This window comes from Dasypus novemcinctus, chromosome 26 (assembly GCF_030445035.2).
Source record: "Dasypus novemcinctus isolate mDasNov1 chromosome 26, mDasNov1.1.hap2, whole genome shotgun sequence".
Lineage (NCBI taxonomy): Eukaryota > Metazoa > Chordata > Mammalia > Cingulata > Dasypodidae > Dasypus > Dasypus novemcinctus.
The window spans coordinates 6,540,495-6,558,227 of NC_080698.1; the positions used below are offsets into that span (position 1 = coordinate 6,540,495).

Below are 17,733 nucleotides of genomic sequence, written 5' to 3' on the forward strand. Positions count from 1 at the left end.
CCGAGCACAGCGAGGGGGCTCTGGGGGGGGAGGGGAGCAGGCAGGTGGAGAGGGTCACCATCGGGGTGCTCTGACTGCTCCCCCTTCAACATCCAAAAATGAAGGAAGGGAGGTGCATCCTCCCACCAGCCACACAATGTTGTCATTTCTCTACTCTCTTCCACTATTTCAGCATGCTGACCTAAAAATAAATTTATATAAAACTTACAGAGGCCTGACACATAAAAGCAACTTTTTGTGCACACCAGTGCAGAGCACATTTGCATCCTGCCTGCATCCTGAGCCACCAGAGCCTTAGACTTTGACATGGGCTGCCCAAGGCCTGCTGCCTTGGTCAAAAAGACCCGGCGCGCTGGCCGCAGGCGCCTCTGACTCCCTCCCAGGGCAGGCGGCGGGCGCTGCGCTGCGGCGTTTGGAACCTGGCACGGAATCCTCAGATTAACATTCCTCGGGCTGGGCCCCTCTGGAGCGGGGAAGGAGACCGGCCCCCCGGGCACGGCAAGGAGCACAGCCTAAGCCGTCTTACTCTGGCGGGCTTTCAGTTTGCCCCGGCCCTGCAGATCATAAGTGAATTCTTTGTGTGCCGGGGGTGGCGGGTGACAGCCCTGCTGAGCAGGAAGTGGCAGCCACTCCGCTGGAGCCGTGCCTGACCGAGTTGGTGGGGCCTCTCAGCCTTAGGTAAAGAATGGGTTTGAGCTGCGCGAGTATTGGGCCACGTAAATCACGGAACGAGCAGGGCAACCCTTATTAACAGCCTGGGAAAGCCACCCGCAGCCTCACCTCTGTGGCTTTTCGCAACAGACCTGGCTCATCTATTCAACAAGTATTTATGGGGTGCCTCCCCTCACCTGCCACTTCCCAGAAATCCGGCAGGTGGGGAGCCAGAGGCACCTGGAGCGACGGGCAGGCCTTCCCACCACCTGCTCATCTGGCTTGGCAGGGAGGGGCAACCTGGAGAAGGTACTGGCCTGGAGGGAGGAGCAGGTGCTCCAGGCTCAGCACCACTGCCGGGTGCGCAGCCCCGGAGCTCAGGTGCGGAGGCAGGGAAGCAGGCGTCCGTGGGCAGGAGTGGGCGTCGGGGCACGCCGAAGACGAGGGGCAGGAGATGAGGGAATTGTGAGCAGGTGCTGGGCAGTTGGGGCCTGCGTGCCAGGACGAGCGTCTGGACTCTGCAGACACTGAGCCTGAGAAGGTGTGGTCCTCCCCCCTCCATCCCCCCACCTGCCAAGTCACCCGCGGCCCGTGGTCAGCACCTTCCACCGCACTCTGCCTGCTCGACGCGTCCAGCTCTCATCTCTCCAGCTCCACCTCTCCCCATACTCATTGTATCTACCCAACCCGCCAAGCATGCTCGAACCCAGGCCCAAGCACTCTCCTTCTTTTTCCTGGGCCCTGAAGGTTGGGGTTTCGCCAGCAACTCCTCGATGGTGCCCCACTTCAGAAGTACACAGCCCCACCTGTGTCCTTCTGCACACTGCTCGGGCAATGTGTTGTTATAAAAAAGGAATTAAATAATGACGGGACAGGAGTCTCACCTGGCCCTAGGTTTGGGAAACACGAATGCAGGGAAAAGGAATTGTGGCTGGTTGTGCTGAGCCCGGAAGGAAAAGGACACCTCAGCCTGACCGAGAGGTCTTTCTAAAGTCGGTCGTGAAGCTGGTAAGAGCACATGGAACAGGTGCCCTTCACACAATCACGATGTATTTATGACTCCAAGTTATAAGGAGAGAATTAAAATGCCTATCTTTTGAAACTGGGTTAACCTTATGTTGAGTTGTCTCTGAGCTGGTGGGAGGGAGCAGTGTCTTAGGTTTTGGTCTGCTTAAATGAGTTAAATTTTGTCGAGACTTTGGTCTAACATCTTTTGTCATCTGAAAAAAGTCAGTTGTGTTGGTTTTACAGAAGACAACGCACAGAGTAAAAGGTAGCAGATAAAGTTACCCAGCGGTAACTTGTGCTGCAGCACTGGTGTACGTTCTTGCCTTGTCTGTTCTCTGCACCTTTTAAACATAACCGAGCTCATTGTTTTATACAGCTTTGAATCCAGCTTCCCCTCCCACTTCATCTGTAACGATACGTGAAAATACTCATGCATTCTTTCGAAAGCACCATTTTCCTGGTTAAGAAATGTCCCGTGGCACGGGTGTCCCGTCAGCTACTGTGCCAGGTCCCAGAGGCTAAGGGTTTAGGTTTGCTCCCAGGGCTGTGCTCTGGTTGGCGGTCAGAGCCACCGTCCTATTTTGCGGCATCTCTCTGAATCTGAATCATTATTTCCTTGAGATAGAATTCCAGAACAAGGAAACCAAAAACAAAAAAGCCCTTAATGCTGGGACTTGAATCTTTGGCCTGGCTGCCTTCCAGGAAGTCCCCTGGGCTCCAGCGGGGCAGCACCGCGCGGCAGGCACCCCCCCGCTGTGTGTAAGCGAGCGGGTGTCCAGCGCCTGCCGGGGCAGGGACGTGTCAGCGGGATGATGTGTAAAAAGCAGAAACCGAGTGCACTTGCCTGTCCTGCCTTCTCTGATTCTGAAGCCAAACCAAACGTTGATGAAAAAGTTTAAAGAATTGGCTCAAGATCCATTTACCTGCCTTCCAGCAGGGCTGCGGGGCCTGAGCTGCAGAGCCGAAGCTGGTCAGGAGTGTCCCCTCACTTTCTTACACCTAAGTGCCAGGTTTGCTGGCCCGAGTCGGCCACTGCCACCCCTTCTCCTTTCCGGGGTAACAGTGTCCGCGGCGCTGGCCCCGCCCCACACTTACAGAAGGCAGCCGGGCGGACAAGAGTGTGGGCGGGGGCTTGGCTGCCCGGGATGGGACGGGAGCTGCAAGGGGCTTCGGGGGACTGCAGGGGGCTCCGGGGGGCGCTTCGGGGGACTTCAGGGGGCTCCGGGGGGCGCCTCCGCGTAAGAGCTCAGGCTCTGGGGTGAGGTGACCTGGATCTGAAACGCCGCTCCGTAACTTTGGGCAGATCCCTTGCTCCCCGAGCCTCAGTTTACTTGCCTGCAAAATGGGCCGGAGCGCGCCAGGCCCGAGCGAGCGCAGTCCCGCCCCGAGCGCGCCCCGCAGCCCCGCAGCCCCGCGCGGGCGGCACTCACCGCCGCCGTACAGCTGGCACAGGTAGGGGAAGCGCCACACGTTGCCCAGGCCCACGGCGTAGGAGACGCAGGCGAACACGAACTGCAGCGGGCTGGCCCAGAGCGGCCGCGCCTTCTCCATGGCCCGCGGCTCGCGCCCGGCGCGGTGGCCCGGGTGCGCGGCGGGTCGGTGCGCGGTGGCCTCGGTGCGCGGCGGCCGCGGGGCGCGGACTAGGCGCGCGTTCCGCCCGGGCTCCGCCTGGGCTGGCCCGGCCGCTCGCCGGCCTTTTAATTGCTAATCTCATTAACGCTCAGCGGAGGGGCGAGGCGGGCGGATGGCCCGCTGCCAGCCCCACCCGCCGGGCCACCGCGGCCCGGGAGGCGCCGAGATTGCCGGGCCCGGGAGCCGTCACGTCCCCGGCAGCGCCGCCTGCGCGCCAGGCTTCATGTGGGGCCCCTGCCACCGCCGCCGTGGACACCCCGGCCTCCTGGGCTGGCATCCTGGTGCAGGGACGCTTAGGTTGGACCTGATGAAAAAAGGGCTACTTCGCAGGGTTCAAAGAAGACAACTAAGGCAGACCCAGCTTGGCCTGGTAGGAGAGGACTTCTCCGAGGAGGGGGCGCCGGCCAGAGTCCTCCTGCCAGGTGGAAGCCCCTCCATCCCCGCAGCCCTGGCCGGCATTTCCCTCATCCACTGCACAGCCCGGCACTGGGCACAGTGGGTGGCCCTGGGCGAGGGGGGACATTCACAGTCGCTGGGCGGGATTCTCACGCTCAGGCCAGGTGGGGGCCAGAGACCCTCAGACCTTAGGCCCGGAGGGCGCCTGCGCGTCCCCCTGGTTCCACGCGGAGACTTGGTGAAGGTGCGTCTGGGCTAGAGCCAGCCTGCGGCTCTGGAGCGGGGCGGGGCCTGGCTTTGGCTGCTCCCTCTGCCCGGGCTTGGCTGGGTGATCTTGAGCAGGTCACTGGAGCCTTCTGAACCTCTGTTTCCTCATCTGTAATAGGAATGAGCAAACCTCCCTTGAAGGGCGTTTGGAGAGCTGAGAATTAGCCCAGTAGCTGGCACACAGCGAGAGTTCAAGAAAGGGGCCGCGATGATTCCAAGTCCCCAGTGGGCTGGACGAATGGGTAACTCATTAAATAAGTTAGTATTAACGGCACTCTTTTAACAAGGTCTGGCACACGGTAAGAGCTAAGAAAGTGCTTGTTACATCCAGCAAACCTCTGGAAGGAATAACGAGCAGAGAAGCTCGTGGCATCTTAGAGGCCGCTGCAGAGGAGAAGGTGTGTGCCCCTGCCAACGCCTTCCCGGATCTCCCGCTTTCTCCTTCCCAAAGGCCAGGCAGGAGGAAGCCTGCCGCACAGGGGAGACTGAAACTTCAGACTTCAGATCCAGTTTTTCTTACCTGCTTCCCTTCTCCCCGGAGGAACCCCCGCTCTTGTACACTGCAGGTTAGTCCTGACCGCTTTCCTGTGCTCGTTTGCACCTGGCCTCGTTTGTACACATCTGAGACCCATCCGTGCTCTACTGTGCGGCTGCAGATGGTTCTCTCTCGCCGCCACTCCAGGCCTGCCAAGGATGGGGGCTGGCGGTGTCCCGGGTCGGCGACCACCGTGGAAAAGGGGGGAAGGAACGTCCTGGGCAGCGCTCCTCGGCGGAAGCGCGCACTCGGCTGGGAGTCGCCGGGGCACAGGGTAGGTGTGTGTCTGGCCTCCCTGCCGGTTGCCACACTGTTTGCCCGGGCAGTGGCACCAGTTTCCACGCCCTGGGTTTCGGTGGCCCTGCCTCACCAGCACTTGTCATTCTGTTTTCCACGTTTTACCCGGTCTTGTGGGTGTGCAGGGACGGGTCGCCGTGGCTGTTAGTTTTATTGGCCCAACGACTGCAGTGGCCGTGCTCCTCTCCACGTGCTGATGGGCAGCTGCGCATCCCCTTTGCTCCAGGGCCCGCTCGAGGCTGCTGGGAGTTTGCTGGTTTGACGTGGGTAGGGGCCGCTCTTGGATTCCACACCCCAAGGATGAGGCCCCCCCCCTGCTCCCCGCCCCCCCACCGCCAGCCCTCCAGGGCGTGAGGCTCTGCGGGCTCAGCTCCTGCAAAGCCGCACAGTAGGACTAAGTCAGGGCAGGTGGGCAGACACTCAGGGCTCCTGGTCCCCTCACTGCGCCGTCCTGAAGCCCCTCAGTGGCTGTCGTCTGACGGGACCCCTGGGGCTGCTGGTGGAGAGGACAGGCCTGGAGGAGGCAGAGGGCTCCATGGGGCGCAGGCAGAGCTGGGGGTTTAACAACCAGCTCGAGCAGGGGCAGCTCCGATTTGCAGTGCTTGCCAGTTTCCAGGTGTGCCCGCTCCCACCGCGGCCACCTTCCGTGACAGAGGGGGCGTCCCGGCTGCAGAGCTGGGGAGAGTTGCGCAGTGGCCCGCCGCCGGGAAGTATTCCCCCCGTCACGGCTCGCAGAAACGGCCCCAAGAGCGTGGACGGTGCAGTTAGGAAGTGACAAGCTTTGAGTATTTACCACCTCCACTTTCTCCCGTTTATTTGATTGTAAGTTTATGTAACTTAATTTTCAATAACGGCTGTGTTCAGTAACGGGCTCGCAGACTTCGTGACTCTGCAGCAGTTGGCTCTCAGGAGCCTGGGGGCGCTGACTCAAGCACCCCACCAGGGGCTGGGGGCTGGGGAAGGCGCTTCCATGCGGCCGAGGCAAGGGGAGCCGGGCAGTGGTCAGGGGGTCCCTCGTGCCCCAGGTTTTCAGCCCACCTGAGCCCCACCCCGAGTGCTGCGCAGTGCCTCCGCTGCCACCCAAAGGAAGAAGCCTTCCCATGGACTGGCCTGTCCCGTCTCGCTGGGCCAGACAATATATTGTTGTCAGGACATAATTTCCCGAGGAACAGAAGGTCGTTGTACCTGAGTTATCTGATGTCTGAAGGCGGAGGAAGAGGGGCTGCCCTGACTCAGCTGCGTGCGTGGGCACAGGCAGGATTCTAGGTGCTTAGCTCACCGGTGACCACGGCCACGCGGCTCTCCGTGGTTCGCTTGCCCGAGTGGGTCCATTGCTCCTTGGTGGCCGTCAGTGGCTCCCTGTTCCCGACAAGATAAAGTCCAAACTCCCTCGCCTGACTTGTAAGGCCCCGAGGAGTTTGACCCTTGCTCACCTAGGTGCCAGGAGAAGGCAGACTGCCCCTTCCGGAAAATGCTGTGCGTTTGTTTTTATAGCTCTCGGTGGTTCCTTTGGTCAGGAACATCCTCTCCATTCTCCACCCAGGAAAATCCTGCCTATTCTTCTTGACCCTCTTCTCTGCCCCCAAGCTCTGGCATGGGTTTAGTTTCTAAGGTCACAGTGCCATGTTGTCACAGAAAGCCCCCACTGCGCTCGGGCAGGCCTCGCCCCTTACTCGTTCTTTTTTCCCTAAAAGCAGGTACATGGTGAGTCCCCATAAAAATTAGCTGAGCAAAAAAAAAGCTACTGCAGGAGCTAAGCGCTCAAGTACAAACATCCTGGTCATGCCATCAGCAGCACGGAGAGGTCTGCATTTCAGAACATTTCTTAACACTGTCAGATTCTATTGCATGCCTACTGTGTGCCCAGAGTCTGTGAGGTTCTGGAACTCAAGGTGAAATTTCGGGACATGGCTCTCCTCTCACCTCCCTGATGCCCAAGGCACCTGCTTGCTCTCCCAAAGGGAGCACAAGACGCACAGCATGCAAGCAGGGGTGTAGAAATGGGGCTACGGGAGGCGGCTCTGCAGAGGAAAAGCCAGGACTGCCGGGGTGGGGACTGGCCAGCTCAGGTGTGGAGGGGGCAGGCTCCTCCCAGGAGCCCAGGTGAGCCCCTGCGCTGGGGCTCCCGTGCGCTTAGGGAGCCTCCCATCCCTTTCCTCTGAAACCTGGGGCTCTCTTGGCTGCACGTGGCGCTTCTGGCCTCAGGACCCTGGAACCTCAGAGCTGAAAAGGCCCTTCGAGCAGCACCCCAATATCAGTGTGCCCACAAATCCCCTGGGATCCTGTTAAAGTGCAGATTCGAATTCAGTTGATGGAGGACTCTGGCAGTTTGAAGCTCTTTTATGAATCCCCAAAAGAAAAATATGTTTTTGAACTAATCCGTTCCTGTGGGAATGAGACCCTTTTGACGAGACCTCGTCAGGGAGGGTGACTCAGGTGGAGTCCTGGCCCTCTGGCTGTGGCCTGTATAAACAGAGATACAGAAGAGAGACCCAGAGAAAGGCAGCCACTGTATTGATCCTGCCGGGTGAGAGAGAGGACTGCAGGGAAACAGACAAGTCCCAGAGGTGGAGGGGGGTCCCAGAGCCTGGAACTGGCTGAGCACAGAGGCCCGGAAGCAACCCTCAAGGTGCTGGACCTGAGGAGCAGCTCAAGGTGGAAGAGATGAGCCTGCCACGTGCCTGGGCATCACGTGGCAGGACACCAGGATCAACAGAGGCTGACTTTGGTGAGCAAGCGTCTCTCACGGTGCCTTGAAGTGGACATTTCATGGCCTTGGAATTGTAAGCTTTTACCCCAAATAAATCCCCTTTAGAAAAGCGAACCCATTTCTGGTACTTTGCCTTGGCAGCCCTGCAGCAAACAAAGACAGAAATTGGTACCAGAAGAGTGTGGTCGTGCTGCTTGCAATTACCAAAAATGCTGGAATGGCTTTACAAATGGGTAAGGGGTATTTTTTGGAGGACTTGTGAGATGCTTGATAGAAAGGCCTAGATTGCTTGGAAGGGACTGTTCCCATGTCTCTGCATGCAATGATGATGAGCATGGACATTTAGCTGAGGAGATTTCCAAATTATATCTGGAAAATATGGCCTGGCTTGTACTTGCAGCTTCTAGCAAAATGCAAGAGGAAAGGGATAAACTGAGAACTGAACTCCTGGGCATAAAGAAACCAGAAATGGATGGTTTGGGAAACTCTGAGATTCCAGAAAGTAAGCACCCCCATGTGAGGACTTAACTGCACGTGGAAATAAGCAGCCATTTCCTTGCGGGTCAGGACTGGAAATGCAGCTATCCAGGAAGGACTTGTGGAAAGTCTTATTGTCTGATGGCTTGGACCCCTGTTTCCTGAATGCTAAACTAACAAGTTGGGTTTTTTTTCAAGATCTGTATGAAGGAAACCACTGTCAGCCTGGACTCAAAGGGACAAGGAGGGGATATATGGAAGGGAAAACAGCTTCAAGAGGAAAGTCATGGAAACTGAGGTGTGGACTTGGGACATCTTCTCTGGCCAGGAGAGGGACCCCACCCATGTGTGTGGATAGGGCAAGTTTGCCCTGGCATCTGAAGAGGGTGGATCTTCCAGCCCATTTTTCAGGAAGAGTTTGGCCTCTGCAGGCTAGAGAGAGAGTGGAGCATTAGAAGATTAGAGAGAGTTAGGCTGCTCTGAGGGGGTTGGGCCTGTGTGCCAGAGATTAGGGAGAATGTTGGCACCACCCCACTGTCCTAAGGGTTGTGACTCTACCCCAGAGACTAACGAAGTGTGGCTGTCGCCGCATTGTTCTTGGAGGGTGAGGTCTAGAGCTTGGCGGCCACCCAGGTACTTGATGAGGGTGGAACCAAGAAGATGGCTGCCAGGAGGACCATGGGAGGAGGGGCCCACGTGAGGCCCCGAGCAGAAGCAGACTTTGAAATCTAACGCCTGCAGGTTTTCAGAGCTGTTTGGCACCCATGACACCTGTTTTCCTCCCAGGTCCTCCCTACGGGAATGTAAATGTTTGTCCTGTGACTGTCCCTTCTTTGTACATTGGAAGCAGATAACTTTTTTTTTTTAAGTTTCACAGGTCTACAGCCAGAGGGGAACATTATTCCAAGACAAACTGCATGACAATAACGGATCTTTATTAAGTTTTATACTTAGCATTGTTGCTGAAATGATTTCAGGCTTTTTGAAATGTTGAGATGTAGTGAAGGTATTTTGCATATGGGAAGAACGTGCCTTTTTGGAATTCAGAGGGTGGCGTGTGGGAGTTTGAAGTTCTTTTATGAATCCCCAAAAGAAAACGATTGTGGTTTTGAACTAATCCATTCCTGTGGGTGTGAGACCCTTTTGATTAAACCTCGTCGGTGAAGAGTGACTCAGGTTGACTCTCTGCCCTCTTGCTGGGTCTGATATAACCAGGACAGAGACGGTGCCTGTGATTCTCCATTTCTAACAGCTCCAGGGGATCCGATGCTGCTGGTCCAAGGCCCTCCGTCCCCAAATCAGACCTATCGTACCTCCCAGACTCGTCATGTTTGCCGTATTTACATTTTCCATTAAATTCATTCACTTTTTCCACTTAAATACGTTTAAAAATGAAACTTTATACCCCTAACCTAAATGTCAAGCTGGTGTTTTTCTAATGCATTTTAAGATAAATTGATAATTTTCCCAGTGCTTCCTTCTCTGGCCTGGATCTCGTGGGCATTTTCATGGGTTTCTCTTCCACCATCCTTCACCCCTTGGTCCTTTCTCTGTTTCTCAGCCCTGTGCCACCCAACTTGGGCATTCCTGGGCTCTCCAGACTACTGTGAGAGGCTTCTGGAAAAATCCCACAAAGCTGGGACTGGACCTGCTGCCTGAGACCTCAGCAGGACCTTGCCGATGCCCGTTCCTTTGAAATACCCCTGGGCTAAGGTCCTGCCTGTGGGCCCTGGGGCAGGGCTCCAGACCTCCTTCCTGAACCTCAGACCTTTCTTCCCGTCCCCTTCATCCTACGGATGCCTTAACAGAACTGGTGAGAACCACATGGACAACCAGAGGAGACTCCCTCCAGGCTGGGCCTCTCTCTGAAATTCTCTCTCCCTGCCAGTCTCCCTGACTGTGGCTTCTACTTCCTTCTGGGGCTTTGGCATCTCTCCCCACCAATTATCCCTGCTCTCTATATATCACTGATAGCTTTTCCTTTATATACCCCTTTTCACTTGCCTAAAAACATTCTCAGGTTTCTGTAAGCGCATCTTTCAAAACCTTCTAGATTTGTTTACCACCGGTCTGTATCCAAATGTGTTACTTTCCTTGCCTTGATTCTTTCTCATCATACCATTTACTCCCTTACCTCTTGTAAGGGAGTCATGTGGCCCCTAGATCTAAATTATAATGAATCCACCTGTCAAATGTAACTAGAAACACATCATGATTCTTGTGTTTTTACAGTGGAGGGGATAGAGGAGGGCCCCTCCTCCTAGCTAAGCCTCCTCCAGGGCCAGCACTAGGTATGCCTTCAGCTTCCTCTGTGCCCTCAAGTACCCAGGCTGATAATAGTATACAGTAATCTTTTAACTAAAGACTAAATGTGTTAACCTAAGTGTAGCAATTCGGTATAGTTAGATATTGGATTACGTTTGTAATCTGGTCTGTACCTGGGCATGATTAAATTATGATTAGGGCTTTGACTGGGCCACAGTAGTAGGATAAAAGACATGGCAAAAGACAGAGTTGGAAGGTTTTTGATGTTGGAGTTTGGATGTTGGAGTTTGATGCTGAAGTCTAAAGCTGGAGCCCTGGGAAGTAAGCTCACAGAGGAAAGAGAAGCACGCCCCAGGAAGGAAGGAACCCTGAGCCTGGAAAGAAGCAAGATTCTGAAAGAGAGGAAGCCTGGACCCAAAGAGCAGAAAGACCTGGGAAGAGAGGAGCCCAGGAAGCCTGCACCCTGGCGGGCGTTGGCAGCCATCTTGCTCCAACACGTGGAAATAGACTTTGGTGAGGGAGGTAACCTATGCTTTCTGATCTGATATCTGTAAGCTCCTGCCCCAAATAAATATCTTTATAAAAACCAACTGGTTTCTGGTATTTTGCATCAGCAGCCCTTTGGTTGGCTAATACACTAAGGATATGAGTATTGTTAGTGAATGGGGAAATTTGGAAATGATGCTAACAAGTAGAAAAAGACACATATGAACTATATTCCATTTAATTTTTTTAAATTTTCATAATGAAATAGATACATAAGAAAATTGCATGCATACAAATGTATAGCTCAACAGATTATCATCTTACTCAAGTCAAGGAAATAACATTTCCAGCACCCAGAAATCCCCCCCACCTATCCTGCCTCATGCCCTTCAGATCCCTGAAAAATTAGCTACTATGCTGACAGCCCCTTCCTTGCTTTTCTTACTTTTAGATTTTATCACCTAAGCATGTATACCTAAGCACTCTACTTCAGTTTTATATGTGTTGGAACTTTATACTATGGAATAAGAGAATGGCTGTTCTTTGGTGTCTGACTTCTTTAGTCTCACATTATATTTTTTTAAGTTTCATCCAAGTTGGTATGTGTAGTTATTGTTGATTCTTTCTTTTTTGACATTCTGTTGCATTCCTCATGATTATAATCACAATGTATTTATCCATTTTACTATTATTTCCAGTTGAGCTATTATGAATATTCTTGTACATGTGTCCTGGTACACATGTTCAAGCTTTTCTATGGGTAGACTTGCCGGAACAGTGTGTATATGTATCTTCCACTTTGGCAGATGATTCCCAAAGTGGTTGCATCAATTCATATGGCTGTATTATTACTTCCATGGCAGCATGAGAGTTTTAGCTGCTTATATTCTTGCATGGCTGATGAAGGCAAAAAAGGAAAAAAAAAAGAGTCAGTTTTAAAAATCAGGACCAACAGAAAGCACAAAGTAAGATAGAATGAATAATTCCAAGTATATCAGTAGTTGCAATAAATGTAAATGGATTAAATGGATCAAATGAAAGATAGAAACTGTCATTCTGGGATAAAAAACTCACCTACATAGGTATAAACCATATATAAGAGACATATCAAAACATAAAATTACAGAAAAATTACAGTAAAATGTTGGAAAGGATATACCAGCAAATGCTAATCAAAAGAAAACTAGGGATAGCTGGATTATATCAGACAAACCAGACTTTAAAGCAACAAGTATTATTAGTGATAGAACATATATTATCAGAAATATATGTAACATTTTCAAACTTGAATGCTTAATAGCTCAAACAAACAAAAAGCCAAAATTGATGGAACTACAAGGAGATAGTGATACATCTACTGCCATGATGGAGATTTCTGCACTCCTCTCTATTATTGATAAACAAAGCAGGAAATAAAAAGGCCAGGAAATTTCAAAACAATAATTGAGACTATTAGAACAAGAACCAAATGGAACTCCTGGAAATGAAAAATACAATAATCAAAATTAAAAATTGAATATGTTTAAAAGTGCTTAAACACAGCTGAGGAGAGATTCGATGAACTGAAAGATATGTCAGAAGAAATTATCCAGAACATGGCACAGAGAGATAATGAGGTGAAAAATATGAAAAAGAGTTAAGATAAATAGGATTTGAAGGGCAGTAAAACCTAATATATGTTTACCTAGAATTATAGAAGAAAGAAGAAGAGAGAGGTAATATTTAAAGGACAGAAAGCTAAGCATTTTCTACCCATAGATTCATGAAGCCCCATGAATCTTATGAAGGATTAGAAAGAAAGAAACACACATCAAGATCACCATATTCATTCCCCAGAACATCATAGTGAGGCAGAGAAATGTTCAGTTTGGGAGAAGGCAGAGCTTAAATCTTGGGCAGGTGGAACAGCATGTGAGTTAGGAGAGTGACATGAGTAAAAATGTTCCAAGGAGGTGAATAACGTTATACTTTGTGAAGTTTGCCAAGTGAAAATTTCAAGGGATTGTCCCAAAATGCCTTTTGTATTAATAGCTACCTAGGACCTAAACAGAATTCATACATTACATTTGATTGTTATGAACAGAATTGCTTTAATTTAGAACAGTTTTTCCATCTTTTTATTTTAATGACATTGACTTTCTGGAGAGACCAGGCTAATGGGTTGAACTGCAAAATGTCCTACATTCAGGGTTTGTTTGATTGTTCCCTTTGGTGTCATTAAATACCAACTCTTTTCCCTGTAACTTGAGGAGAATGTATTAAATTTAGTCTTTATATTATATATACTTTTTTAAAAAATAGCATTGTGTATGCACTTAGGCAATTGACTGTAGTTCTTATTTATGGACTTTAGAAAAGATGAGTATATAACCTTTCTAAGTTTACATTTTTCATGTGCAAAATGGGGAGGGGGCACTTTCTTTCCCGAACACTTCCCAGTATTTTAGACTACCTGGAAGCTCTAACAGGAAACAGTAGCCCCAGGACTGTGAGGAATTGGTTGTCAGGCAGTTGGCCACACCGATCTGGGGTCTGGGGCCGCAGCTGCGCTCACAGCTCTGTTCCCAGGCCTGCTTCTGTGTGTGTAAGATTTGAAAAAAACCAACGGGACACAAACGACTTTACTCACAGCTTTAAAAACAAGAGGAAAGAAAATGGAAAGAAGTCTAAGGCTTTAAAGCAAGGAAGGCTGTATAGAAAACAAAATAGGGACATGCTAAAACAAATGCTTGATGAATTCTCAGGTAGGTACTCAGGGGTTCCTGAAACTCAGAGGAAGGCTAAAATAAAATGACTTGAATATACCGTGTCCTTTTGTCCACATGCCCACTCTTTCAGTAGAGTGACCGGAGTGGATTTCCCGTAAACAGATGCATCGGATATCCGCAACGACGCATCGGAGTGAATAACAGTAAGTGGGCATTGGAGAGGCCCGGATGGCCAAACAGGTTGCTTGTGGGTCGGAGAGAACAGATGCAGAGAGGAGCTCGTTTGGCCCCCTGAGGCTTCTCACCACGTCCATGCAGCTGACCCCCCATGCCAAGACCCAGCCACGTGCTGTCAAAACACGGGGCCGCGAGCGTGCGGAACCCTTCTGCGCTGGGGTTGGTTTTGGCTGACTTCGCTTCTTCACCTCAGATACTTTTGCTGGGAACAAGCAATCAAGACCCAGTAGAAGGCACAGTCTGGTGGAGGAAAACAGACGGCGTCCTGTGAAAATATTTTCGAGGGTCAGAGTGTTCCTGGGGTACGCAGTCCCGGTGAGTGACCCCCCGAGGACTGTGTGTCCTGCTGGGCTGCTTTGTGCTTGTGCCTTCATTTCAAAGCAGGAGAAGCGGCGTGACCCGTCTCTGCCAGAAAACACATGGGCTTCATCTTACAGGCTCAGGAGTTTGAGTTATACTGGATTTCTCACACGCCTTGCTATTAAAAATATGGTCTGTGGACCATGGCGAGGAGAGCTTGTGAGAGATGCAGACCCTCGGGGGCTGGTGTGCGCTGACAAGACGCCTGGGGATTCTATAGGCACGTCAGAGCCACAGGAGCACCTACTCAGTTTTTATTGACATGGTTTGTTTTCTTTTTAGGAGGTACCAGGAATTGAACCCAGGACCTTGTACATGGGAAGCAGGCTCTCAACCGTTTGAGCTGCATCCACCCCCTCCCTACCCGGTTTTTAAACGTGGCTGCCTATCAGAATACTGAGTCCTTGAGAAAAAAACGTCCTTGGCCAGGGAGCCTCTTGAACGTGTGGCTTTGAGTAGTTGCTATGCCGGCTGGCGCAAAGGTGAGGGGGGGGTCTCAGCACCCAAGCTCTGCCGCTCACTTTATGGCCATTTCCAGGTCTTCTCCGCACATGGAATCCCACCTCCCTTTTCCACTTTCCATTGCCCCCTTCCCGATGCCTGCTCTTTTTTTCTACCTTTAAAGTTCTTTCTCTAAAATACGTTCAGAATCAACAGAAAAAGGTCTTAAAGGGAATTTGGGCTTATATACTTGTAAGAATTCTTTTCATAAGCTTCAGGACTCCAAAATCCCATCTCTGCTTGCCAGGGTGCCTCTTGGCCTGAAAATAGCTCAAGAACCCTTCGGGAGCACCTGCTGAGTAGATTCCCTCTAACACTTGGCTTCCAAAGCTTCCTCTGACTTTGTTTCCATTCTGTAACATGTAACCAACCCCTAATTACTCATCATCCTCTGCCATGTTTTGTGTTCATTTATTTAGTACTTTTTTTTACAACGACATATGGCATACATATAGAAAAGGGCAGATACGGGTTTAGTGTAGCATGATTATAAAGCTAGTGAAGAAATCAAACCAGTGCCAGCTCTGGACACACCGGCCCCCGCCCCCTCCAGCTCCGCAGCCTCTCCCGCCGCCCCCCCGGGTGTGGCCACTAGCCTAACAGTTGTGGTAAATATTTCTTCACTTTTATCATTTTACTACTGATCCAGGTACCCTGAAAAAAATGTAGCTTAGTTCTATCTGGCTTTGAACTTTATGTAATCATACTATCTTTTTCACGTTTTACGTCTTTTGGTTAATGTCCTGTTTGCATGACACATCCTTGTGTGCAGCTGTAATTTGTGGGTTTTTTTTTTGCTTACAAACACAGAGGCATCTTCAGTTGGACACACCTTTTGTGATTTGGTCTACTGAACTTTGTTGAGACTTGCCTTGGGGTAGAGTGTTGGCCAATTTTCATAAACTGCAGGTGCTTCTTAAAGAGGTGGAGGGTTCTGCACTTTGGGGGCGGGGCTTATTTATCTAATAGGCCAAATTTGCTCTTTTATTATCCCTGTCTTCTATATCTGACATTCTTTTTTGTTCTGCTTGTATTATCAACCTGAGAGGAAAAGTGGTCAAATCTCCCACTATGATGTGGCTCTGCCTAGCTCTCCTTTAATTGTGTCTCTTTATGGAATTTAAAGCTATTAAAGAAAGGCCGATCAGCTTTAAATTGTTACATTGTCCTGGAGGATTATAACTTTTATAGGATGTAGTGACCTGTTTATCTCTAGCAGTGCTAAATTCTCTCTCTTTTTGGAAGCAGATGTGCCTCAAGAAGTCCTGGGTTCGGTTTCCATGCCTCCTAAAGACAACAAAAGACAAGCTGATGCAACGGGCTAGTGCGGTGAGCTGACTTTACAAGATGACATGAGATGATGTGATGAAGAGACATAATCAGGAGACACAATGAGAGACACAACAAGCAGGAGCAGATGTGGCTCAGTCCAGTGGTCACTTCCCTCCCTCCCACATGGGAGGTCCCGGGTTTGGTTCCTAGTGCCTCCTAAAAAGAAGACAAGCACCCAATGAACAGACACAGAGAGCAGACAGCAAGTGCAAACAACAAGGGGGGGCCATAAATAAATCTTTAAAAAATTATCTTTGAATATTTTGCATATTTTTGTATATTCTCCTGTGTATAAACTCATACCCTCTGAGAATATGACAATTTTGTTTCTTCCTTTGCGGTATTTCTTTCCTCCTCACCTCCAGAACAAGGTTGACTAGAAGTGCGGGTGGCAGGTGACCTTACTGTGATGCTGAGATCAAAGGGTAAGCACACGACAATGAACAGCCCTTAAGGTGGAGAGTGAATTCCAATGAACAGCCATTAAGAGTGGAGAGTGAATTCGGTTAGTATCAGGTCACTCTATGCAAAGCCACCCCATGGCTTCTCCTCCCCTACGGGGCCTGGGGCCTGGGCTCCTGCTGCTTTCCCTTGATCAAACTCCCCCAGCCCCGGCCCTTGCCCTGCATCAACACCCTGCCTGCCGCTCCTCCAGTCCTCCAGCCTGGGCCTGCGCCTGCCTCTGCACTCCCGCCCCTTCCCCAGGCCCCTCCGTGGCTGGCTTCCTCATTTCCTACAGACCTTTGCTCCCAGAGGCCTTACCGGGAGCCCTCTCTAGAACGCCACCGTCTCCACCCACGCGTTATATCCTCCTTCCTGCTTCTGTCTCTCTCCTGGACACTTACTCTTATTCAGCACATCATGTCTTTCCTATTATCGTGTCCAATCCATTTACCTAGTAAAGAGAGGATTACTGAGTGCCCCTACACGCTGGGCACTGTCTAGCCACTGGGGGTGCAGGAGGGCCGAGACCACCCCAGGTCCCAGCCCTCGTGGAGCAGCAGTCCTAGAGGGAGAGGCAGGTGCGAGCTGTGGCTTCTCCCACCTGAAGACGGCAGCTCCTCTGGCTCCCACTTCCCCCAGCAGATCCTGCCCTGGCTTTTCTGTTTTATAGCCCAGCTCACCAAGGAGTGTTTATCCTTATTGCCTCTCCTGCCACTACCTCCACCATCCCTCCAAAGCTGCGGCTCCAGGTCATGATGCCCCCCACCTGGCCACACCTCACAGTCAGCTCCACACGTCCTCGGCCTCCGCCTCTCAGCAGATCTGACCCAGTCATCATTCCTCTTACTGTGCTGGTCCCAGCCAGCTTCTGGAACGGCGCTGCCTCCTGGAAACGGCTCCTTCGCAGAAGACTTCTGCCCATCTTGTAATGTCGGCACACCCCAGGGTTTCTCACGGGCGCTCACCTCCTGGGTGCTGTCTCCTATGGGTTTTGTTTAAAGCTGTCCACCCGCTGATGCCTCCCAAAGTCACAGCCCAGGTCACGCGCAGAGGTTTAGACGCCTCTGCTCAGTCTAGTTGTGGACGCTGCCTGGTCATTTTGGGGCACTTCAGGCCAGGAAAGCAGTAGGCAGAGAAAGCTACTATCCTAGGGAGGGTGACTGAGCCTGACTCGTGAGGAGCTGGGGCTGTTGCGACATGCTGGGGCAGCAAGGAGCATGTCTGCGGCTCAGGAGTCACAGTGCCATGGTCTGTGTCACTCTCTGCCTGGTGATAACAATAAATGGGACATTTCAGCCGCTACAGCAATGACAAGGATTGAAAAACCATCATGGGCCCAGAGCCCTCGAGGAGGAAGGCCTGGGCCACCCCCCTGGGAAGCAAGGCTGAGAGCAGAAGGGAAGGTGATTCCCACGCAGAACAGGGAG

At 51.5% G+C, this 17,733-nt stretch overlaps 1 protein-coding gene and 1 long non-coding RNA gene across 8 annotated transcripts in view; one reads left to right on the forward strand and one right to left on the reverse strand.

Moving 5' to 3' along the window:
* The window catches only part of SLC6A20 (solute carrier family 6 member 20), a 54,684-nt gene extending 51,360 nt beyond the window's left edge, over nt 1–3,324 (reverse strand). Inside the window, exon 1 of one of the 2 annotated variants that reach the window (XM_058288824.2) lies at nt 3,090–3,323. In XM_058288824.2, coding sequence (XP_058144807.1) covers nt 3,090–3,210 — 121 coding nt within the window. In that variant the 5' untranslated portion in view covers nt 3,211–3,323. Of the gene's footprint in view, nt 1–3,089 lie in introns of both variants that reach the window. The other variant, XM_058288823.2, reaches the window with a different exon arrangement.
* Nucleotides 2,514–16,175, forward strand: LOC131276173 (uncharacterized). 6 transcript variants are annotated; one of them, XR_011647515.1, is made up of 7 exons: nt 2,910–3,111; nt 4,073–4,520; nt 4,637–4,763; nt 8,851–13,635; nt 13,863–13,984; nt 14,312–14,511; nt 15,779–16,175. It is a non-coding gene; the product is annotated as an uncharacterized lncRNA (long non-coding RNA). The 6 variants fall into 6 exon arrangements; XR_011647514.1 differs by having other exon boundaries at nt 4,073–4,196; nt 4,286–4,520; nt 8,851–13,984; XR_009183663.1 differs by lacking the exon at nt 2,910–3,111 and adding an exon at nt 2,514–2,629 and having other exon boundaries at nt 8,851–13,984.
* The last annotated feature ends 1,558 nt before the right edge of the window (nt 16,176–17,733 follow it).